Source organism: Pholcus phalangioides, unplaced genomic scaffold (assembly GCF_987345545.1).
Source record: "Pholcus phalangioides strain wild (caught in Gottingen) unplaced genomic scaffold, Ppha-v1.0 ptg000009l_1, whole genome shotgun sequence".
NCBI classification, from domain to species: Eukaryota; Metazoa; Arthropoda; class Arachnida; order Araneae; family Pholcidae; genus Pholcus; species Pholcus phalangioides.
In genome coordinates this window covers 16035559-16056647 of record NW_028301602.1, presented here as the reverse complement: position 1 = coordinate 16056647, position 21089 = coordinate 16035559, and the positions used below count along the sequence as shown (strand labels likewise).

At 34.0% G+C, this 21089-nt stretch overlaps 1 protein-coding gene across 2 annotated transcripts; it reads left to right on the top strand.

The window, feature by feature from the left end:
- The first annotated feature begins 3860 nt into the window (after positions 1-3860).
- On the top strand, positions 3861-20802 carry LOC149082103 (uncharacterized). 2 transcript variants are annotated; one of them, XM_089235614.1, is made up of 2 exons: positions 3861-4061; positions 19686-20802. In XM_089235614.1, the coding sequence occupies exon 2, from the start codon at positions 19743-19745 to the stop codon at positions 20169-20171; it is 429 nt and encodes a 142-aa protein (XP_089091740.1). In that variant the 5' UTR covers positions 3861-4061; positions 19686-19742; the 3' UTR covers positions 20172-20802. The 2 variants fall into 2 exon arrangements, with proteins under 2 accessions (XP_089091740.1, XP_089091741.1); XM_089235615.1 differs by lacking the exon at positions 3861-4061 and adding an exon at positions 7325-7431.
- The last annotated feature ends 287 nt before the right edge of the window (positions 20803-21089 follow it).

Here is a 21089-nt window from a genome sequence, read left to right as displayed (position 1 = left end):
CAGTTCCAAGTTTACAAATACAAATACAAGGCCACAACAGGCAAAATGCCCAACGAGGTGGCTGAGAAAAAGATGCCCATAAAAATATGAATGTCATATATTTCAAAAATACAGCAACCCAATTAAAAATGCAATTAACAATGGGATACATCTACCAGAACGGGCTCTACATAGCCTGGGCATTTTCAGTATACTGACACTACTGCGTCAACGAAATAAATTGTACAAACTTTATTCTATTGTGGAAAATCAAGTAAGAGCGCCTTGATGAAGCGTCTTGTAAAATATATATCGTATTTAAAATCTAGATACACCGGGCGCATAGGTAACAGCCTGCACGGCATTTTACTAGCGAACCGTTGATCTTAGGCGCATACTTCCAAATAGGTAAACAGTTTTTCCCGCATTTAATGCTGTTTCTTTCTCCGTTTTTCAAATCCGAATATCTCGATGAATATCGCACTTTGAAACGTGGAATTATTATATTATATTTTTTTTTTTTTTTTGGCATCAAGACAGACAGGGCTTGGTTTTTGAGGACAGGGTGTTAATTAATTCTCTCTAGGAACAACGGTCCACCACTAAAATGCTGTGCGTTCTGCTATCTATGCACTCTGAATGTATATATTTGATTATATCTACATTATCAGATCATTTCCTTTTAAAAAAATGGAAAAATTGGAAAATTTAAAGTTGGAAAAAAAGGGACTAGGAATCAAATATGTTTTTTAAATGAGATATATGTTTCATGATTTCATCAAGACACTTATTTCATTTTCTATAATAAAGGGTATTTTTATTTATATGCTTAAACATAGAAGGAACACTATTGTTATACGCTATTGTACGTATTGCTACTAAAATGTATAGCGGTCTCATAGAAGTATTTATAGGAAATTCTATCAAATCTGCCTGGAAATTGTTTCAAAAATTGACCTGGAGAGAAGATGAGGAAATTGATTTTCAACATAGCCTTGATAAAATCGTTATTTTTTTTCAATTTAGAATTATTAACCTCAAAGAAAATATACAAATTTGTAATATATGATTCCTCTTAAAGCATTGTATCCCAGGCTGATATGAATTTCCGTAGGGCACTCTCTAACGCCTCTAAAATACGAAACGGGCTTGGGGGGGGGGGGGTTCGCCAAAAGTTTTCTACATTGGGATATTAATCCCACTTGTTGGAAGATCCGCCCTTACAAGCATATGGCTACCGAAAAAATTCTTAATATCGACAAGTCAGCGCATAATCCTTCCTCTTCAGCTAATAATGCCGTCGAAGATACCGCTATTCGGAATCGGATATGAACTATAGGTTTCGGTCTAAATATCTCTCGTGTGCACAACATAACGTGACGTGACTTGGAAATAATCACTACTGATATTTTTCAATTGTTTCTTGAAGATTTTATGAACTGAAACGGAATGCGCCCTCACTCTTTGGGGACTTTTGTAAATAATAATTAAACATCTTTCGATGCAGAAACACTTCTGGGTTACAGTAAAGTATTAGACTATATTTTTCACTTAATTAATGAATTGCAGGCTTGCAAAAAAAATCAAAACTAGTCTCTTTTCAATGTGTTTTCTTACAATAAATCTAAATAAATTATCTTTTTCCCCCATTTATTTTACTGAGATGTTCATTCTTGTAGAGAAAGACGTCCTCTCCCAAAATTTTAACACAATATACGCGGAAACTGTCTGTATGAAGAAATATTGATTTTTAGCAAAGGAAAACCCATCTCTTCCCTCACGGGGACTCGAATCCCCATCTCTCATACGCCGGACGAGTGCTCTATCTCTAAGCTACATGTATCTATCATTCTACAACAGCAGACTTAGACTATTCCCTCCTTGGAACGTATATATATAAGCTGAATGGCCCTTTGCGATGGATGGTGGCAAAATTCCGTTAATAGCTCACAAATGACATCAAGGCCCCCAGATGGCGACGTATATGTAAAGAAAGATGTCCTCTCCCACCTTGTTAATACAATATGTAGGCCTACCCGGAATAGGACTGACCGGGGTTCGATTCCCCGTAAAGGCAGAGATGAATTTTCCTTTTCGAACGATCAATATATTTTCACACAACCAGTTTTCCGTGTAGAATATTGTATGTTCATTCAACTTATTTCATCTGTTTTCATATGAAATTTAACATCTTATGTGATAGATGTTATATTATGCATTATTTATAGATGTATAAATAATGTATAATTTGCAATTAATATACAATAAATATATAATACAATAAATTTATATTTAATTGCAAATTTCATCCCTAGATTCAGAATTCCCAGTTCTTATAATGTGCGTTTTATTCATCCCTATCTTATATAGTATAATTATTTCACTTCATTTAAAGTACTTTGAATGTACTTTGTTTATTTCTTAAAAGACATAGTTGTTGTTTTTTTAAGAAATAAAAAAAATTCAATTAACTATTTTCCTTGTAATACTTGGAACAAAATGTTTCCCTTCCGCAATCAAAGTAACAATTTATTTATGAGTTCAAGAAAATTAATTGATTGGTTAATTTGGTTAATAGTTTGTTGCATTTCAATAGCTTATTAAACTCTTTGGAAAAACCTAGGTAATCCCTTGATAAAATACCGTATCTCGTTCTATGTCAATTGTAGATACGAGAAAATCAACTTGAAACTATCCTCGAATATTCAGAAAAAGTGAAAAGTAGTGTAAAATATATATATATATATATATATCATTATACATATCAATCAACGCTACTCATAAGAAAAAGTAAAAATTTCAGTTCTCAATGAATTTTTTTTTGCCTGGAAAGCATAGCTTTTTATACAATAAAAAATAAATAAATTGTAACTTTCAGAAATTTACTATTTTTCTTTTCGCAGCATAATATTATAATTTAAAAATTAATTTATAAATTCGAAACATAAAATAAAACTATAAATTAATCGATTATATAATTAGATCGATACATTCAAATTACTTATTCACCTCATTTTATGAAAAACCCTAGACAATCCCCGCCAACACCGCAATACTATAGGAAAAAACCATAACTCCTCTATCAATTGTGAACCATCCTCGAATATCTAGAGAAAGTGGAAACTAGGTAAAAGTTTTTTTTCTAATATATATCATTATACTAATCAAAAGAAAATAACAGGTCCAATTTACATATCAACGCAATTCACAAGGGAAAAAAAAACAAAAACTTTCAGTTCTCAGTATTTTTTTTTCTTCTGTCTACGTTAATCCCATTCGTTCACAAATGACATCTAGGTGAAGCGTATAACACTATGGCTGCCTTGAACTTCATAAGAAAACAAAATATAAGAAGAAAAAAAAACTATATAATCGAATGGAGGAAAGAGTTAAGAACTGTTAAAGCTGGTACATACAACGCTGGCCCAGATTCACGAACGCCTGGTTGAATGAGCAAAAAAGTCTACAGCAACACAGAAGGAAGGAATAATAATAATAATAAAACATAAAGGAGGAGATCGACCCACTGCTATTACATGAAAGAAGTATATGTGTCTGTAAGAGCAAGTACCTATCCTATCAGCCAGCATCATCAGTAAAAAGGCCCGAGTTGGTGCTGCGTGAGAGAGAGCCTCGAGGCCTGATTTTGGGCTTTTTGGGATAAACCGCTTCTTGAGATGTGTTAGCCACCAAAAACTTCCTGGGACAGGACCGGCTTTTTTTTTTTTGCTTTTTTAAACGAGTTGAGGGAAAGGGCGAAGAAGAAAAAAGCAATGGGATGTTGTTGAACTCTTTTTCCATTATTTTATTTTAATTTAATTTTTTTTTTCCTCCTGTGGCTGGTTTCACAAATAGACAGTATTTAAAGGCGCACGTCAAAAATCATACAACCTCATTCACAACAAGAACACGCACGCGAATAGACACGAAACCCAAAGAAAATATTATTATTACGAGGATTTGTTCAGTTGGGGGAAAAAAAAACCTTCAATAAAACGAGACAAACAAGAATCGATTCGATTTTTGTGTCTGGAAATAGTACTGAAGTAATCACAAAAAAAGACTCACTATACGGACAAACAGTAAGTTTGAAATTTTTCATTATTATGAATAGTGAGATATTTAAAAAATGATTTATAATTTTTTTTTACACTTTTATGCCTTAACTTATCATTTATAGAGTTAATATTCTGAATATTTTAATTAAATTTTTCATTTTAATGGAAATTTTAATTTCATATTTTAATAATATTTGTATATTCATGTTATTATGTATAACTTATGTAAATTTTTAAATTATTTAAAATTATTTTCGAACAAATTTTCCTTTAAATCAGGCTTAGTTCATTTTTGATTTCAATTAAATATGATATATATTTTAAATTGAGTTTTAACGATTTATGAATGATAGAATCATTAAGAAAGTAATAAATTTTTATAAACGTATAAGATTGACACATTGTCGAGAAACTTCATTATTCTAAAACAAAATATGCATTCTGAAAGCAATTGTTTGAAGCTAAGAATCGTTGTTAGTATTGAAATAGGATTAGAAACTGAAATGGTTTTATAACCACGGATCTTCGTGGAGTTAATATAAATTTATGAGAACATGAATTATTATTTCTTCTAAAATTATTTTCATTTAAATCGATTCAAATATTTTTTTGTAACTTGAAACAAATATATTTGATTACTATTCACGTTTCATTATGGTGTATTTATCACAATTTTCTGAAATTGTGGAGTTTTATGAAATATAACTTAAATCCCACCCTCATAGTATTTTCTCTAAATTTTAGAGGCTTTCTTAATAATTATAATTTTTTGATAATTTAGTAACAATAATTTGAATTTACAGTCAAAAACTTACGCTAGATGCTCTTGGGCATCACCTATGTTTGTAACTCTGGCATCATTAGCTCGTTTAGGCCACACATGATATACGCACATACACACTACTTTTTCCGACTTGCATCAACTCGTTAGAAATTCCCCAGAGGAATGTTTACGAGGTGCATGTACAATGTAGTAATAGGAGCAGTCAAAAACTTATCTACTTCTTTAAAAATAATAACATAATAATATTCTGTCATGGATATAATAGAGTTAGATATTTATAGGGAATAATAGAAAATTTTCTGAAGTTCACATTTTTAAAGTTTGCAAATTTTACCAGTACATTTTTTCATCAGTCGTATACGATACTAGATTAAATGCCGGCGATTGATTTTGAATATCAACAGGAAAAACCATGTTTCATCCCATTCACCATTGTTAAAAAAAATACATGTTTAAAGATCATATTAACTAGAAATCGTTATTAAAGTCATTGTAAAAAAAATTGTTATCTGATCAGTTCCGATATTTGTTGAATTTGTTGGAGATTTAAAGCAATCTTTCATTCATGCCGGTTCCATCGCCGGTTCGCATTGTAGAATATTTTTTTAGGTTTTTGGATAAATGGAAAATTAATATTAACATATACAGCAGTACATAGATATATTTCGCGTTTATATATATCATTAAAAAATTATATACAATCTATCCTGCTAATAACATTTTCCCGCTTAGTACGACTAATTTTCGTTTACTCAACTCTAAGTGATTCTCTTTTGAGATTTCCTATTTAAAGCGTTTTCGCGTTTACAACGTTTTTTTCTTGTCGATTTTATGAAAAACGTTATAAGCGGGATCCACTGTATAACATAATTTACTATCAGCTTCCAGAGTAGTGTTTTATCCATCCATAATAAATTAATTCTTTTCCAACCATTCCATTGGACTGGATTAAATATTGCAATAAATATCATTATTGCGATATTTAATAATAAACCCATTTAATCATACAATAAAATCATTATAACTGAAGTTATAATATTATATTATATATAAAATATTATATATAAAATATTATATATAAAAAAATTATGTATTTATTAATTTAAAATTGTCGTGTAGTAATTAATTGATTGTCATATATGTGTAATAATGTTTAAATTAATAAATAGTTAATATTATTATATTAACTATTTATTTTAATTACATGACAATGTGATGTTACATCACACCAGTATGATTTTCAACAATTATTGTTTGCATTTGATGTGTAAAAATATATGTATGGATATTTAATTTTAAAGAACATCGCAATGTTTCGAGAGTAGACCTATTCATTATTCAAATTAATTAGCTATATTAAGTTGAGGTATACATCATTTAATTTTGTAATTTATAATAAAGATTAACCAGTTCAACTATTATTTTTTCTACTTTATATGATAATACAAGGTGATACTAAATTCATGGTATAAACGTTAAAATCCGATATAGGACTCCTAAAGAAGCATTTTTGATCATAGAATGTGTGGTCGAATCGCAATAACAAAGGCTGTATGAGGTATTTTATGAATGTGCACAACAGCACTTGACCAAAAGCAAATATCATATTTTTCTGACGGATTTGCTGCAATAAGTGCAATCAACTAACTATTCGAATGTGCAAGGTATTGTAATGTGGTAGGCTTTCTAATTGTGCAACATGGGTAACGCAAATTCTACCGCAAGTCATTATACCGCCTGATCACTGTTCGGCGAAGCATAATCTTGATGTTCCTTGTACCTCTGAAAAACAAACTCCAATCCGAAGGTGCACATTCACCCTGGAATGTGTGATAACACATATCGTGGCAAATTCATCGAAAAAATATTATATTTGCTTTTGTTGAAGTGCTGTTGCGCGCTCTCTAACAACAATCTCTACCACCTTTGCTATTGCCATTAAACCACACATTCTATGATGAAAAATGCTTACTTAGGTATCTTACATCACGTCTTAAAGTTTGTCCCATGAATTTAGAATCACCCTCTATAATAATCGTGAATGACTTTGAGGAGAATAATGTCCCTCTCTTATTCACTAAATTATTTATTCATCAAAATGAACGCATGAAGGAAAATGTGAATGTTCCAATACAAAAAGAGTAAAAAGGGTGAATATATATATTTCTTTTTTCACCCCGATAATTTCAAACACATCCTTTTACCAGAAAATATGTGACATCATCATCACCATCATCATCAAACATCATAAGTCTCTCGTCAGACCTTAATTCATGAGGAGATGGCCTCCGGCACTGACCTTAAGAGGCAAAAGAAAATAAAGGTGTAGAATAAAGAGATAAAGGGTAAAAGAGAATAAACATTATGAAAAGTTAAGAAGAAAGCGCTCGGGGCTGGGTGCGAAAAGCGTTCAACTCGAATGGTTCCCAGTGAAACGTGTTCAAGCGACTCCAATTCAACCAGCCCCAGTGTCCCACATTTAATATCACTTGAAATAGAGCTGACTTTCGCGAAAGCTCATCATTCCAAAGCGTATCATCATCCAACACAAGAAAGGGCTTTGGGTCTCCTTCTATATACATTTAAAAAAAAAATCATCTGTCATATCTAGTAAGCTCATTTTTTTGTATATACTTCATTCATATATTACTTCATTCAATTTAATTATTATTATTATTATCATTTTTATTGTTATTATATCACTTTCGTTTCTTTGAAAATTTATAGGAAGGATTTATCTTTTACCTCAATAGCTCATCTTTATTCTCAGAATGATTATAAAATATGTTTCTGTGAATTTATTCTATATTCTATTATTTCTTGGTTTTGAAGACATGCATAGAATGATTAAACCTAAGTAATTCATTCATCAATATCTTTCTTGGATGTCATCCTATACCACTTTTATGATGTGCTTTTACGTATACATATTTTTATTATTGTTTTACAACCGTTTTATAATGTTAATATTAGCCCTTAAATGCATGGGCCTCTTTTTTTCGAGCTGATACTTTTTTTCATAGTTAGTGACACAAATTGAAAGATGGAAAAATAATTTTAAAACATCTATATAGAGTTATACTGTTTATACAGAGCCTTATTGGAAACGTAAAAAGCCTGGAAAATCGCATATAAAAGCACAGCCACATGTGTGGCTGTGCTACAAATCCATCAAACAAAGAATTGTTTTCACTAATTGAGCAAAAATTGAATTAATAGCAAATTTTCAAAATATGAAATATCTTCAAACTGCCTGTAGTAATGACCTTTTAACGAACCCTTTGCATATATTCAAGGCTGCGAATTTGAGGGTTAAATCCAAGCAAATGGTTCTTCAGGCATGAGAATTATTTCTTTGATATTATATCCATACCAGTTTTAATACACTTTTTCACTTCACCAACTCTGGCCATATCGCAATTTACTGCCATTAATGAGATGGGTTGGAAATGAAGGCGCTGTCTACCGGTGGTCGCCTCAAGTTCGTTTGGGAAAATATCTTATCTATTTCTTCCCTCGGGTTCGAACCGGCGAACGTGACAGCAACCTTCACGACGGTAGACGACAATCTTACCACTATGCCACTCAGGAGCATAGCTATATTATACGGCGCTGGCCGAGATTTTCCGAATGTACTTCCTGCGATATAAGTGACGAGCCATAAAAAAGGCATATACATGAGTGAAATACATTGTTATAGGGTAATCAACTACGGTAATCAGAGTAGACTTTAGAAAAAGTCATTGTTGAAGCTCAAGAACTATTGTTGCCCGATATTTTTTGGTTTTTTTTTGCGCATTTTCGGCATTCCCTCAGCTTTGACGAACTCAAAGTATCGTTCAGGTCTGACCCTGTATGGTAAATATATACAAATTTTCAGCTATCGGTTCAAAATTAGAGATTTGTATAGATAGAGAACACACAGAAAATTAGTTTTATGATAAAAATATCAAGTAAATATAGAAAAAAAAAACCAATATGCACATAGATGAATTTTCTGAATTAGTTCGGATCTTTATTTTTGTTTTATGTACACATATTTTATTATTGTTTCACAGTGTTTTATCTAAAAATATTTTTTTCTTTTAGATAATCATAATTATAATTATACTAATAATTAAATTGATTTTCATTAACAGTTTTTGATAATGACGCCATCTCTTTATCAATTTTTTTTATTATCTCACTCGAAACTTAAATATTGGAACATTTTAGAATATTTAAATTTTTTACACAAAATATTTCATTTTTTAACACTTTATAAGTTGTGCTAATTTGAAAATTATTTTGCTTACGTACTTTCATTCTTTTAGAATTTTAATCAATCATAAATTGCTGTTGATAATAACATTTTCATGCTCTGTGAAAATAATATAAATTCGTATACTATTCATTACATAATGACTACTACTTCACCAAACACCAACTCTGGTCATATCGCTATATTGCAATTTACTGCCATTAGTGAGATGGGTGGGAAGTGAAGCCACTGTCTATCGGTGGTCGCCTGTGCTAAATAATAAGTAGTAAAATACAAATAAATTAAATATTGTGCTTGTGAGACATTTCAGATAAAAAATAATCCGATCATTGATTTTCTTGACATCTATCAAACTTCTTTTTTTACGTTTAAACCAGAAATTTGATAACTCAGAGTCATGTCCCCGTTCTCATCCAATGCATACATGCTCAATCCATCACACGTGGGGTAAATTTGGCCCTCAGAATCATCTGATGTGCCCCACTACCTCAAACTCTAGCTTGTAAGAACGAGCTAAGCAGCACATTTCCAGATGACTTTAGAGACCCACAGTACATTGCCAGATCACCCGAGTGACCCGCGGTACGTTTACAGATCACTAAAGTTATTCGTGGAACAGTTTCATATCACTTATGCAGCCAGCGGTGGAGTTGCACATCACTTAAGTGGTCTGCGGCACATTTCCACCTAAGGGACCCACGGCATCATATTTACAGACCACTTGAGTGACCCACAACGCAGTCCTAGCTCGCATAAGAGGCCCACAGCACATTCCCAGATTACTTTAGTGACCTGCGATACAGTTCCGGAGCACTTAAGATACATGCGGCACAGTTTGAGAACACTCAAGCGGCCCACGGCACATCACTTAAGTGGTCCGTGACGTGACACGTTTTCAAACCAAAGAAATGACCATAGACTAAAGATATAATTCTAAGATATTATTCTAACTCTGTGGAAATGACCCACACTCTCCTAAGGGCTAAGTCCAATTGATCTAATGGTTATATCTAAGTCTTAGAAAAAATAATTAAAGAACTATCACACCATATTGAATAATGATTATGACGCCTAAATAATACAAGGGATCTTATTATGAAAGATAATAGCTCATTGTCTAAGTGTAAAGGAAGGTTATCCAAGGTAGAAAACCTAAACCTTCTTTGATGATCATAACTTTTAAGTCCATAGAGCGTCTTATCTTCGCATCTTTTAAGATGTAAGAGATATCTTGATTCATAAAAGAAGATGCCATGGATGATGCTTGAGGAAAGTTTCTTAGAAAAAAAGAGATGCGTTTTTTACTACAACCTGGCGTGTGATGGCTGTTACTTACTCTACCTTGCACTACAGAGATAAGATTAAGAAACTCGTATAATGGTTACGTTGAAGTTACGTCATTCACACACACACATCAAACACTTGGTAAATGTTTGAATCTATTTTTGGCAACGAGGCTGATCAAATAATATTAAGAAGAATAAGAAAAAAAAATATATGTTACTCAAAGGATGGCTCTTGAAGGAAAAAGACGGCCTTTTTTTTTTAGGTCGATGGCCCCGTGGCCAACTGATCCTGGATAGTTTCTCTCGTGTTACCTCGTAATATTTCATGCAAATCAGATGCATATTAGTTGATATGACATTAATGGATTCCTCGTAATTAGAGGTTGAATATGATGAATCGACGTAAAATTATCTAGAAAAGGGTGAGTGTCACACTTCAGGAGAAACTGTCTTGGGATTTTCATTTGTGACTTTCATTGACCTTCAAAAGATTCAAATTTCAATTTCGGTTCGATTTTTGCACGCTGTAAGTTATTATAAGTCTGATTTTTTTTTTGTTTAGTAAAACGATAGTTATAAAGCCAAGAGAAAAAACTGATAATTATGATATATTTTTTTCCTACTCTTGATAATTTTCAATAAGAAATGAAATGAAAGAATCATAACCGAGTTCTGATACATTTGTCTTCTATGCTCATTCTGTTCTGGTTTTTAGGAGTAGGATTTAGTTCTAAATGACTGAATTATATCCATTTGGCGCCATTGATCCACAAATTCATGTCCTAAAGATATATGCATCAATTGAAAATTTTCTATAAATTTTTTAACAAAAGTTCAGATGTCACGTAAGAGTGTGTCCGTAATATATTGCAAAAGTATATTTATTTAAAAATTTAATAGACTGTATTACAAAATATTTTTAGATCATTCTCGGAACCGTTTATATATTGTGTTTAATGTTTTAAATATTATCAAGATCAGTATAATATGTAATTGTGATACAAGATAGTTTTTTGAAATTGTTTTGTGTGATTTCGATATAATTTCAAGAGGTCATTCATCAAAATTGGATCTCCTATACTTTGTCGATTAGGACAAGTTCAAATTTTTGGGCATTTCATAACAATGTGTTGTTTTTTACGGTGGAAGATTTCAAAAATTGCTTCAAAGCAAATCAGAACTTCAGATCATCCACAGGTATCGTTGTTCAAGAAGGTTCCGATACTGAAAACCACATCTATTGGATATCGCATCTAAAAGTCAGTGTTTCCCAAAGGGGAGTAAAATCACTCTCTGGGATGCTCTCTAGAGCAGTGTTTCTCAACCGCCGGGATCGGACATCATCCATACCGGGCCGCGAATGATCAGCCGTTTCATTTTCCCTCATTCATTTTCCATTAGTCTTGTGTTTGACTGGGCCTTCCACTCACGAAAATGAATAAAACCGGGCCGCGGGCTTGCCAAGTTTGAGAATCACTGATGGGGCAAAGGGGGCCACAGAGAACGCTGAAGAGAGCAATAAATATTTCAAGTGAAATATGGTAGGCAAAAATGTGACTACTTTCAGTATCTAACAAATCCGTCCGTGGAACCAGGGCAACCTTAACAGATGTGTCCATAGCCCGGGGCCTCATGTTCATAGGTGCCTACATGAGTTCTGGTGGTATGATTTTCGATTGTAAGGATGCACTCAAGAGTAATGTAAGCTGTTATACTACCAGCTAAGCATAGGGTCCCAGAACATCAATCTGGTATCGAACCTCAAGAAGGTTCGCGCGCGCGCGCGCGCTTTCCAAGGAGAGACAGCCGAGCAATGTGGTCCGTTGCCTACGGTGGCTTGGTAGTGTAGTGATTGTGGGACTGCCATCCCACGTAAGGAAGCTCACTGAACTCTAGCCCAGAATAGGCACGGATCCAAAGTGAGGACCTGTCGCCCTTCCCGACCCTCATTTGTCGAGGGGGGGGTTATTGTGCAGGTGCATTGGATTGCCCCATATTTTACACAGACCTATTTTTTCCATATAATTCGGCTATTGAATGGGATGATCCCCCTCCCCATTTTGGATCCGTGCTTGGCACAGGGTTAAAGAGTTCGGTCTTAGGCTTATTTATAAAAACAATTTGCTCATTATACATTTAGTTCAGCCTAAATTCAATTCAATGAGTGGAAAAGATATCGGATGAGGGTGAAGGGGCAGCGAATAAGAGTGTGGGGCCTTCGAGAAGAATATATGGGGGGAATATATGGAAGAATATATATGGGGAATATATACGAAGGGCTGAAAAGGGTTAAGATACACTGCTCTAGAACCAACGATAAAAGTAGTAGAAGCTATGGGGGAAATACAGGATGCAATGAGTCGGAGGCGTAATCAGGGAGGGACACGGGCGACCCGTGCCCCCGCCCCCAAGACGATAGAAAATATTCTCAAATATCTTTGTAATATAATTAAAATATCGAAAGAAAATACGTTTATATATGCTATCTTAATCAGTTTCTGTTAATTTAATATGCTTTGTGAAAAGGTTAGTAACTGAAAATTCTCTAGATTACCTTCTGTGTGTGCCCCCCCCCCCCCACAAACTCGGCGTGCTCCTTCCAGAGGTCTATCCTGCGTACGTACCAGCAGTGGTCTTACGCTAGTGACAATTATTGTAGAAAGTTATAAGATAAATCAGTTTAAGTGACTAAAGTCGGGCACAAATCAGTTTTATTCATTGTACTCGTATTTCAAGTATTCAGTAGAATATGGATTTGAAATTTTAGTACGAGTTTCTTCCAATTAAACACGGGGACCACGTGAATTACATCGAAGTGAGATTTCAATACATAAATTATTTGTAAATCAGGTCATAATTCATTTATAGGTAATGGGGGGGGGGGGGGCTAATGTGTAACAGTTGAACAAAACAGCAACCAAACTCTTGCCGTTAGCTTTTATATACACATATTTGACTTCCCAGTACGTATCCGTGTTGAGCTACGGAGAAAAGAAAGCAGATGAGATGGTTGGCGACAGCGAACAGCGTGGCTGTAAATGGACCATGAAAAGTTCACACCTTTTCTGCAGCAGGATAAAAATCCCGCTCGCAACCCAGTTTCTCCGACAACATCTCCTTGAAGAAGATCCGGAAGAAAAACCCATAAGCATTCAATATGGGAAGAAAAAAAACCATTAAAAACATAGGAAAAAGAATAAGAAAAAGCGAAGATTACGATGATGATGAAGGTTATTTATGGGTTGATTGAATGTTTAGCCTCGAAACCTGGAAAAAGGTTAAGCCTTCAAAAAAAAATAAAAATTGCTTAATATTCCATATCGCGTTTATTTTCTCTTTGTTATTTTTCCTTCTCCCTTCAACAGCTTGAGTAAATCCCGTGAAGAATAATCAGGGCAATTGTGTTATATAACATTATTACAATTCATTATTTGTGTGGCTTTTTTTCATTGCCAAACATAATCGAATCAGAAATGAAGAAGAAAGGCACACAAAAAAATAGGTTACACTCAAGATTTAGTACTTGTTGTGTGAATTAGTATCGAAATTTTACGTCAAAATTCCATCACCGTGTGATTGGTGCTTAATTTTTTTTTTCATATTGAGGTTCATAAAGGTGATAGCAGCACTTCGAATAAGAGTTGAAACGCGGAATGGTAACAGGGTTCGACCTCCACCAGCGCCGTCCTAACGCATGGACACCCCAACCGGGCACTGCCCAGGGGCCGCATGATAATGAGATCTCGTAAATATTTTCAAAACTAAGCATGAAAATCTGTAACAAATAACTTCTAGTCAGATGGGGGCATGATGATATTAGGACGGCCCTGATTTTGAAAGGAGGTAACAGTAAGCACAGCTATATTATAGGGCGCCTGAATGAATGAATGAACGCCAGAGCTCTGCCACTGGACTCATTCCGTTGCCGCGATCTCTTCCGGCCCAGCTTCGTGGCGGAGTCTGAAACATATTAGAGAGCATTTGCACAGGGGGTCCGTGCTTCCCCCCCCCCCAAAGCGATCAAAAATTAAAAATACTTTTAAATATTTTTGTTAAATGATTAATACATCGAAAAATAAAAAAGCATTTATATGCTATTCTAATAAATTTCTGTTACTTCAAAATGATTTTTTGAAAGGAAGAAAAAGGTTGGTAACCTAGAATTTTCTGTAAAAAATCCATTCTACCCCTTTCAAACCCGGTGTGCACCCTGCAAAGGTTAATCCTGCGTGCGTCCCTTACCTGCGACTAGAGTCAGAGAAGTTTGGTTAACCAGTGAGTATATATCAATTAGATAATGGAGGCCTCGAGAATCATAGAGCCCCGAGCAAATTCCCCTTTTGCCAGTGCAGAAATCAACCTTTGTAATTAACCATGACCGTATATATAGTGCACGCGGATGTGTAAGAAATTCTGATTATGACCCTATAGTAACATGTATTAGTTATTAGATATTTTTTCAGTACGATTTTGAATGATCAAAAAATACAGTACTTTCCCATAACTATAATTTGAACGTTTAGCCAAGGAGTTCTAATCACGAAATATACAGCCCAGGCACTATATTGGAACTGGCCACCATTCTTTATGTTATATGGTCACACCGGAATCAACAGTTAGAAAATGATCCTCGACAGCTAAAAACAATCATGCACTAAGCAAAAAACTAAATTAAAAATTTGAAATACCTAATTGCTACTACTCCAATTGAAAACCTATGGATCAGATTGACGATTAGTGCGATGTACAAATTAATTCAATAAAAATTTCAAGTAATCAATTCTCCACAGTAAAAGATCCTAAATATCATTTCGAGAAAATTTTCTGAAATTTTAACAAAGATCACATTCACTATAGCCAGAATATCCATTACCTAATCCTACTTTTCCAATTGAAAACCAACAAATGATTTTGAAGATCAGTGCATAATATAAATTATTTCAATAAATATTTAAAATAATTATCAATATTTGAAATAATAATAATAATTTATACAGCCAGTAGAAAAATTGCAACTAAAATCCTGAGGAAATTATTCCAATTAATTTCAAAATTTTATTAGTTTGAGTTGGCCCTGATAAACTGATAGCAACGGTTCTGGTGCACAATATCCGATTAAGCGGGGTGTTCGATTATACGGAAAGCAATTCAATCCCTGTTTAACACAGTTAGTATACTTTGTATATTGGAAACTCTGATGAAAGATCAGTGCTAATAAAGCTTCTCGATATTAAAAAGAAATCGAAATGAATTAAAAATTTTATTGAATTACAACGATCATAATACTCTACCTAATATTTTTACTCCTCATGGCGACCTCTACGGGCTTAACAGAGAATAATTATAAAATGATTAAATATATGTACTGAAGATAACTAAAGCAGGATTACAATATAAAAGTTGATAAATTATATTTAAAACAACTTTAAAAAAGTTACCATCAAGCTTGTTTGTTACATTCGCCTATTACTTTTTTCAAGTTATGTGTGTATAAAAGAACTTTTATAGTTCAAATACTGGTCTTGTGTGAAAGCATATTTGTCATTAATTCCAAAAATGTTTTATCAATAGAAATATTATGTACGCAGTGGTTGATGTACATTAACAATCGATTAAACGAGGAAAATCGATTAAGCGGGGAGCTTTGGCATTGTCTCTGGAAGAGAAATATTGGTTAAAAAGGATTTTTTATTCGAATATGCGGAGTATCCGCGTTACCCGATTAAGTGAATCGTAATGTTCGATTGAGCGGGGAGCTTTAAGGTATCTGACTATGTAGAAACGTCAGTTTAGAAGAAATATTTTTTGATTTCTTTATTTTCATGTTTTTTATATATGAAAGCCACATCTGTGATTCCACAACAGGCTTTTGGTTTAGTTTATTTGACGCTTAGAACCTAAATTACGCATACTTTATTGATGCGTATTTACATCAAGTCATCTGTGAATAAAAAATTTAAACGTGTTTTACGAAGAATCCTATTATTTATTCATTTACTGTTTTTTTTTAGTTTGAATCATGATTTCCAAAAATCAATTGATTGCATTATTACAAAATTTTGAAATGATATTTCGCCGTATATTGTTAAGAATTTTTCACCAAAATTAATAAGCCATATCATGTACTTGTCTAATTGCAGTGTTTTATACCCGACAAAGTTAAATTCAATTTCAAAAATTTCACACGTACATCAACAGATTTATTTGTAACTTATTGAGCATACCATGCAATCCTTTAAATTTTGATACCAAATATGCACCCATCGCTAGCTAAATCTACTGTGAAAAAAGAAATCATCAATATAATTTTTTGCAATCGTATTTCGTTAATTTTGCTTGAAATTTGACGTGAAAGTGAATTTTCCAACAAAGGTAGTCCAAAATTTATGATCTTTTCCATCATTTCGATACACTTTCCATCGAAACATGTCATTAAAATTCACTCCGGTAACCATTTTATGTGAAAAGCGCTTATAAAAGTAGTCCCGTGCCATTAATTCCAAATGTTTTTACCAATAAAAACATTATTTACATAGTGGTTGATGTGTATTGACAGTTTTCGTTCGAATCATCATAATATTTGATTCAGCGTAAAACATTGTTTCTAAGGCTGAAATTTTGGTTTCAGAGGATTTTGTCCATCCGTGCGGGGTATATACTTACCTCCCCAGCGCGACCCAACCCGCAAGGGTAAAAAGGCTTATATCCCGAGAGGGACAGAGCCTGGGTCGTGACTGGTCTGTCGGGTATATACTTAAGCCGATTATCGGGATACCCGTTTTTCCGTTATCCGATTAAGCGGGATATCCGTTTATCAGTTATCCAATTGAACGAAACAGACTTGTACTCTTTTTCTCAATGTAAAATTACACGTTTTCATATCACAGCATATTACAACCCTATAAATACAATAAACGTCTTTGAGAATCGGGCTAATAATAGACTGAGAAAAAAAAAACAACCTAAAATACATATAATATCGTAAAAAAAAACTCATTAAGATTAATTTTTTTCATTTCATTTTATTTTTTACAGTATCCATAAGGAAAAGACGTCGCGCGGATTATATAGTACCAATCCTCATACAATAATGATAATGATAATCTCTTTCCTCATCTGATCATCGTCATTGAGTTCATTGAGCAGTGGGCTTATTATAAAGTCTGGAAAATATATATATATATACTCAACATATGCATGATGGGAAGAAAAAAAATCCTGTGGTGAAGAATGGGGTCGTAGACGTGCTCTGATAATAGTATTTGCTGCAGGAAAAAAAAAAAAACCACATTCACACGTAACTTCCCTGAAAAGAAAGCCCATTTCCTTACTCGTTGAGAAGACACAACAACGTCTTAAAAGTCCATATAGAGGGTCAACGCACTTAAACCATTGACTCCTTTAAAAACTAAAGGTAAGTAATGGGAAAAGGTCAATGCCAGGCACGGACTCGAGCACGCCCTATTTTTTTTTTCCTATGTACTTTCTATGTATTTGTGTAACCAAAGAGGAAAAATAGACCTAATTTCGCTCTTGTTTCATGTCAAACGTTTCTATATTCTTTTCTCTTTCTCTCTCGAAAGTATTATTAATAATAATTTTATTTTTCCTCGTAGACGTCGCAGCGATTATGTTCTATCCTCGTCCGACTTTCATTGTCAATGGAGCATAGAATTTATTCGGATTTATTTTATTCATTTTTTTCCCCCCATTTCATACCATATCTTGCTTCTCTTATTTTCTCTGTATTATTCTCATCCTCGAACCAATGATCCGAATATTTTTTTTGGAAGAAAATAACTTTCCTTGTGCAAAAAATGTTATTAATTGTGATATTTTCATTATTATAATACTTTTTTTTTTTTGTCGGGATATGTGAAGTGTGTCATTTGAGAGAAAGTTAATCATTTTTATTTATTTATGTGTTTTCCTTTTTGGACGAGGAATAAATTACTGTGTTTTCGTCGTTTTTTTTAGAGAATTCGAACGCTTTCACTAAAAATAACAAAGAGATGCGTGTGGCGTTAAAAAATTGTGGTTTTTTTTCCTTTTAAAAAAGGAAAGTAGAGCGTTAAAATTTTCTTTCCTCAATTATTATTTTTTTTTTTTTGGGATTTATGGGTATAAATGTATGTAAATTGATTTATAAATTTTTGATGGAAATTCGCTGATGAATATTTAATGAGTTGGATCGATGGTGTATTAAGTGAGATTGCTCTGGATTCGGTATTATTATTTTTAGAAAAACATCACGTTTTATTTTTGTGATTGTAAGATTATAATTAGTGCACATTTTATAGTGATTGACAAGAGTCATGTTCGTTGTACTTAGGGCCGTGAATCCTGTAAGAAACGCCCTATATAAAGGTTTTAGATGCGTTTTCAGGCAGAGACTTTAAGAAAGTGCAACGTTATTTTAATTTTCGTTTCTATCGTAAAAAAAATTGTGTTTGGTCTCCGGGCCCTCAAGCTCGAGTCCTATTGGCGTCTCTTTTATGTGGGGCCACTTGAAGATGTTTTACAATAGATTTAAGGCAGTGGTTCTGAAACTTCTGTCACCTGCGGCTTCCTTGCCCAATTCATGGTTCATCTGCAAAGCCTAAAAAAGTTACAAAAATCAATATCTCCAGCTCGCTCCTGACAAAGGTTGGTTGGCCCTAAGAGTCGCGACGCAAACTTTGAGAAACACTGATTTATGGGAGAAAAAACCACCTTTAGGGATAGAATGTCGTGAGCTTCTGAAGGGGCGTGGTAAAGTTGTATTGTGATTTTTACGTGAACGATTGGGTACTCTGTACAAATTCAGGCGTGCTTAGGGAACATGATGCTATTTATTTTAGGATCTTGGAATAAACTACCACTTAAATAGTTAAAAAATTTAATATAAATTATCACTTAGAAACCGTAGCCTACATGTATTTCGTGAACGTTCCTCTGAAGAATTTCTAAAGATTCAGTGCATGCCGGAACGTGTTGCGTGTGTGGGAGGCCCTGGCATATTTATGCTTTCAGAATTGTGTGTGTTTCGAGTTGTAGTGCTGCCATCTCTCTTTAACACCATAAATGAGAGCGGTAGAGCGGTAGATAAGTTCCGTGTAAAGTGGAAGAATCGTGTTGAGGGCCTGTTTACTCCCCGATCACGTGTGAAACCTTATTAAATACAACTTTTTTGTTTTTAGTATTCGGCATAAGTCTACTGTTAGGTTATTGTAATAAACTGTTAGACAGAGTGGATTTTAACATTGGTATGTTTCATTTTGAACTGAGAAACTCTTGAATGTTTTTAACTAATTCTTCCCTACTCTATCTATTTTCAGGTCCTACCTTTTACAGTAATTTCTTTCACATCTAAACACAACAAGCTCCCAAAGAAAATGTCTTCCACGTCCTCTCACCGTTTCATCTTGTTCGCTCTGTCCATGCTCGTCCTCAGCTCAATCGTCGTCAGGGAAGTCGACGCAGGTATCGGCGGTATCCTAGGCCTCGGAAACAAAGGTTTCGGCGGAAAGAAGACGTCCGAGATGTTGGTAGCGGCGTCGATCCTGGCCTCCCTCATCTCCAAGCACAGGGATTCCCAGCAAAACAAGCAGAGGAGCCCAGGTCCAGTCCACGTCCCGGTCCCAATGCCATCCGCACCAGGATACGGCGGATACGGAGCCGCTAGCACGATGTACGGTGGATACGGAGGATACGGTCTCGGTTCCAGCTTGTACGGTGGATACCCAGGAGTCGCCGCAGCGCCTTACGGCATGGCAAGTCCCTATGGTGGTGGTTATGGAGGATACGCCGCTCCGTCGTATTAAGTAATGACGAGAAGAACGTGAGTGGATCGTACCATCCTCGTAATGGACTTTTCCTGCCTAGTCTCGAAATGGAGCAACGCGGCCAATGTGTTTAGCTCTCTCTCAAAGAACATTCTCCACTTTCTCTTTCATTTTTTCAGTCATGACACATTATATCCACATGTTATGTCGCCTGTCACTGTTCCTGTCTTCTAGTTTGGCTTCACATTTGTTTTCGAATCTAATCTGAAAATACTTGCGTCTGATTTCTGATTGAGTATCATGTCATGCGTTGTACTGATACTTCTCACGGGTTCATCAACATGATGTTTGTATGATCTTCATTTCCTTTCTTATTTGTATTCGTGTTTTGTTCCCATTCTTCCTAAAGAGAACAAAAAAAAACCCCACATTCCTTCTCGTTGTGGCCAGCTTATAGCAGTGCGTGATTCGCTGGCATCGTGTCAAATTGTGTTTTGCTCCAGTTCATGTCATTTTTTTAAAATATACAAATATATATATTGGTGCTGTTGAGTGCCTTTTCATTTACGTGTATGAATGGAAAGTATATATATGATTATATACATATACATTTATTTTTTTATGTATACAAATATTAGTCTTATAATAAAGATTTTTTTTAAATGACAAATATTATTTCTCTCTTCTACGATTTTATTCTTTAGATAGATAGATATTTTCCTTTATTTCAGATTTTTAAACACAGTACAAAACATTTAGGGGCTAAGCAAGGTTGTGAGCCCACAAAACAATATCCGATACATATCTGTCGGCATAAGTAATAACTAGATAAAAAAAGAAAGAAAAAAACACACATATATACAACATCAAGAAATAAGTGGCAACAGGAATGGAATTGATAAACAAAAAAATTTGTCATTTAGCAGCGTATGCAAGATAAAAGATCACATTACAATA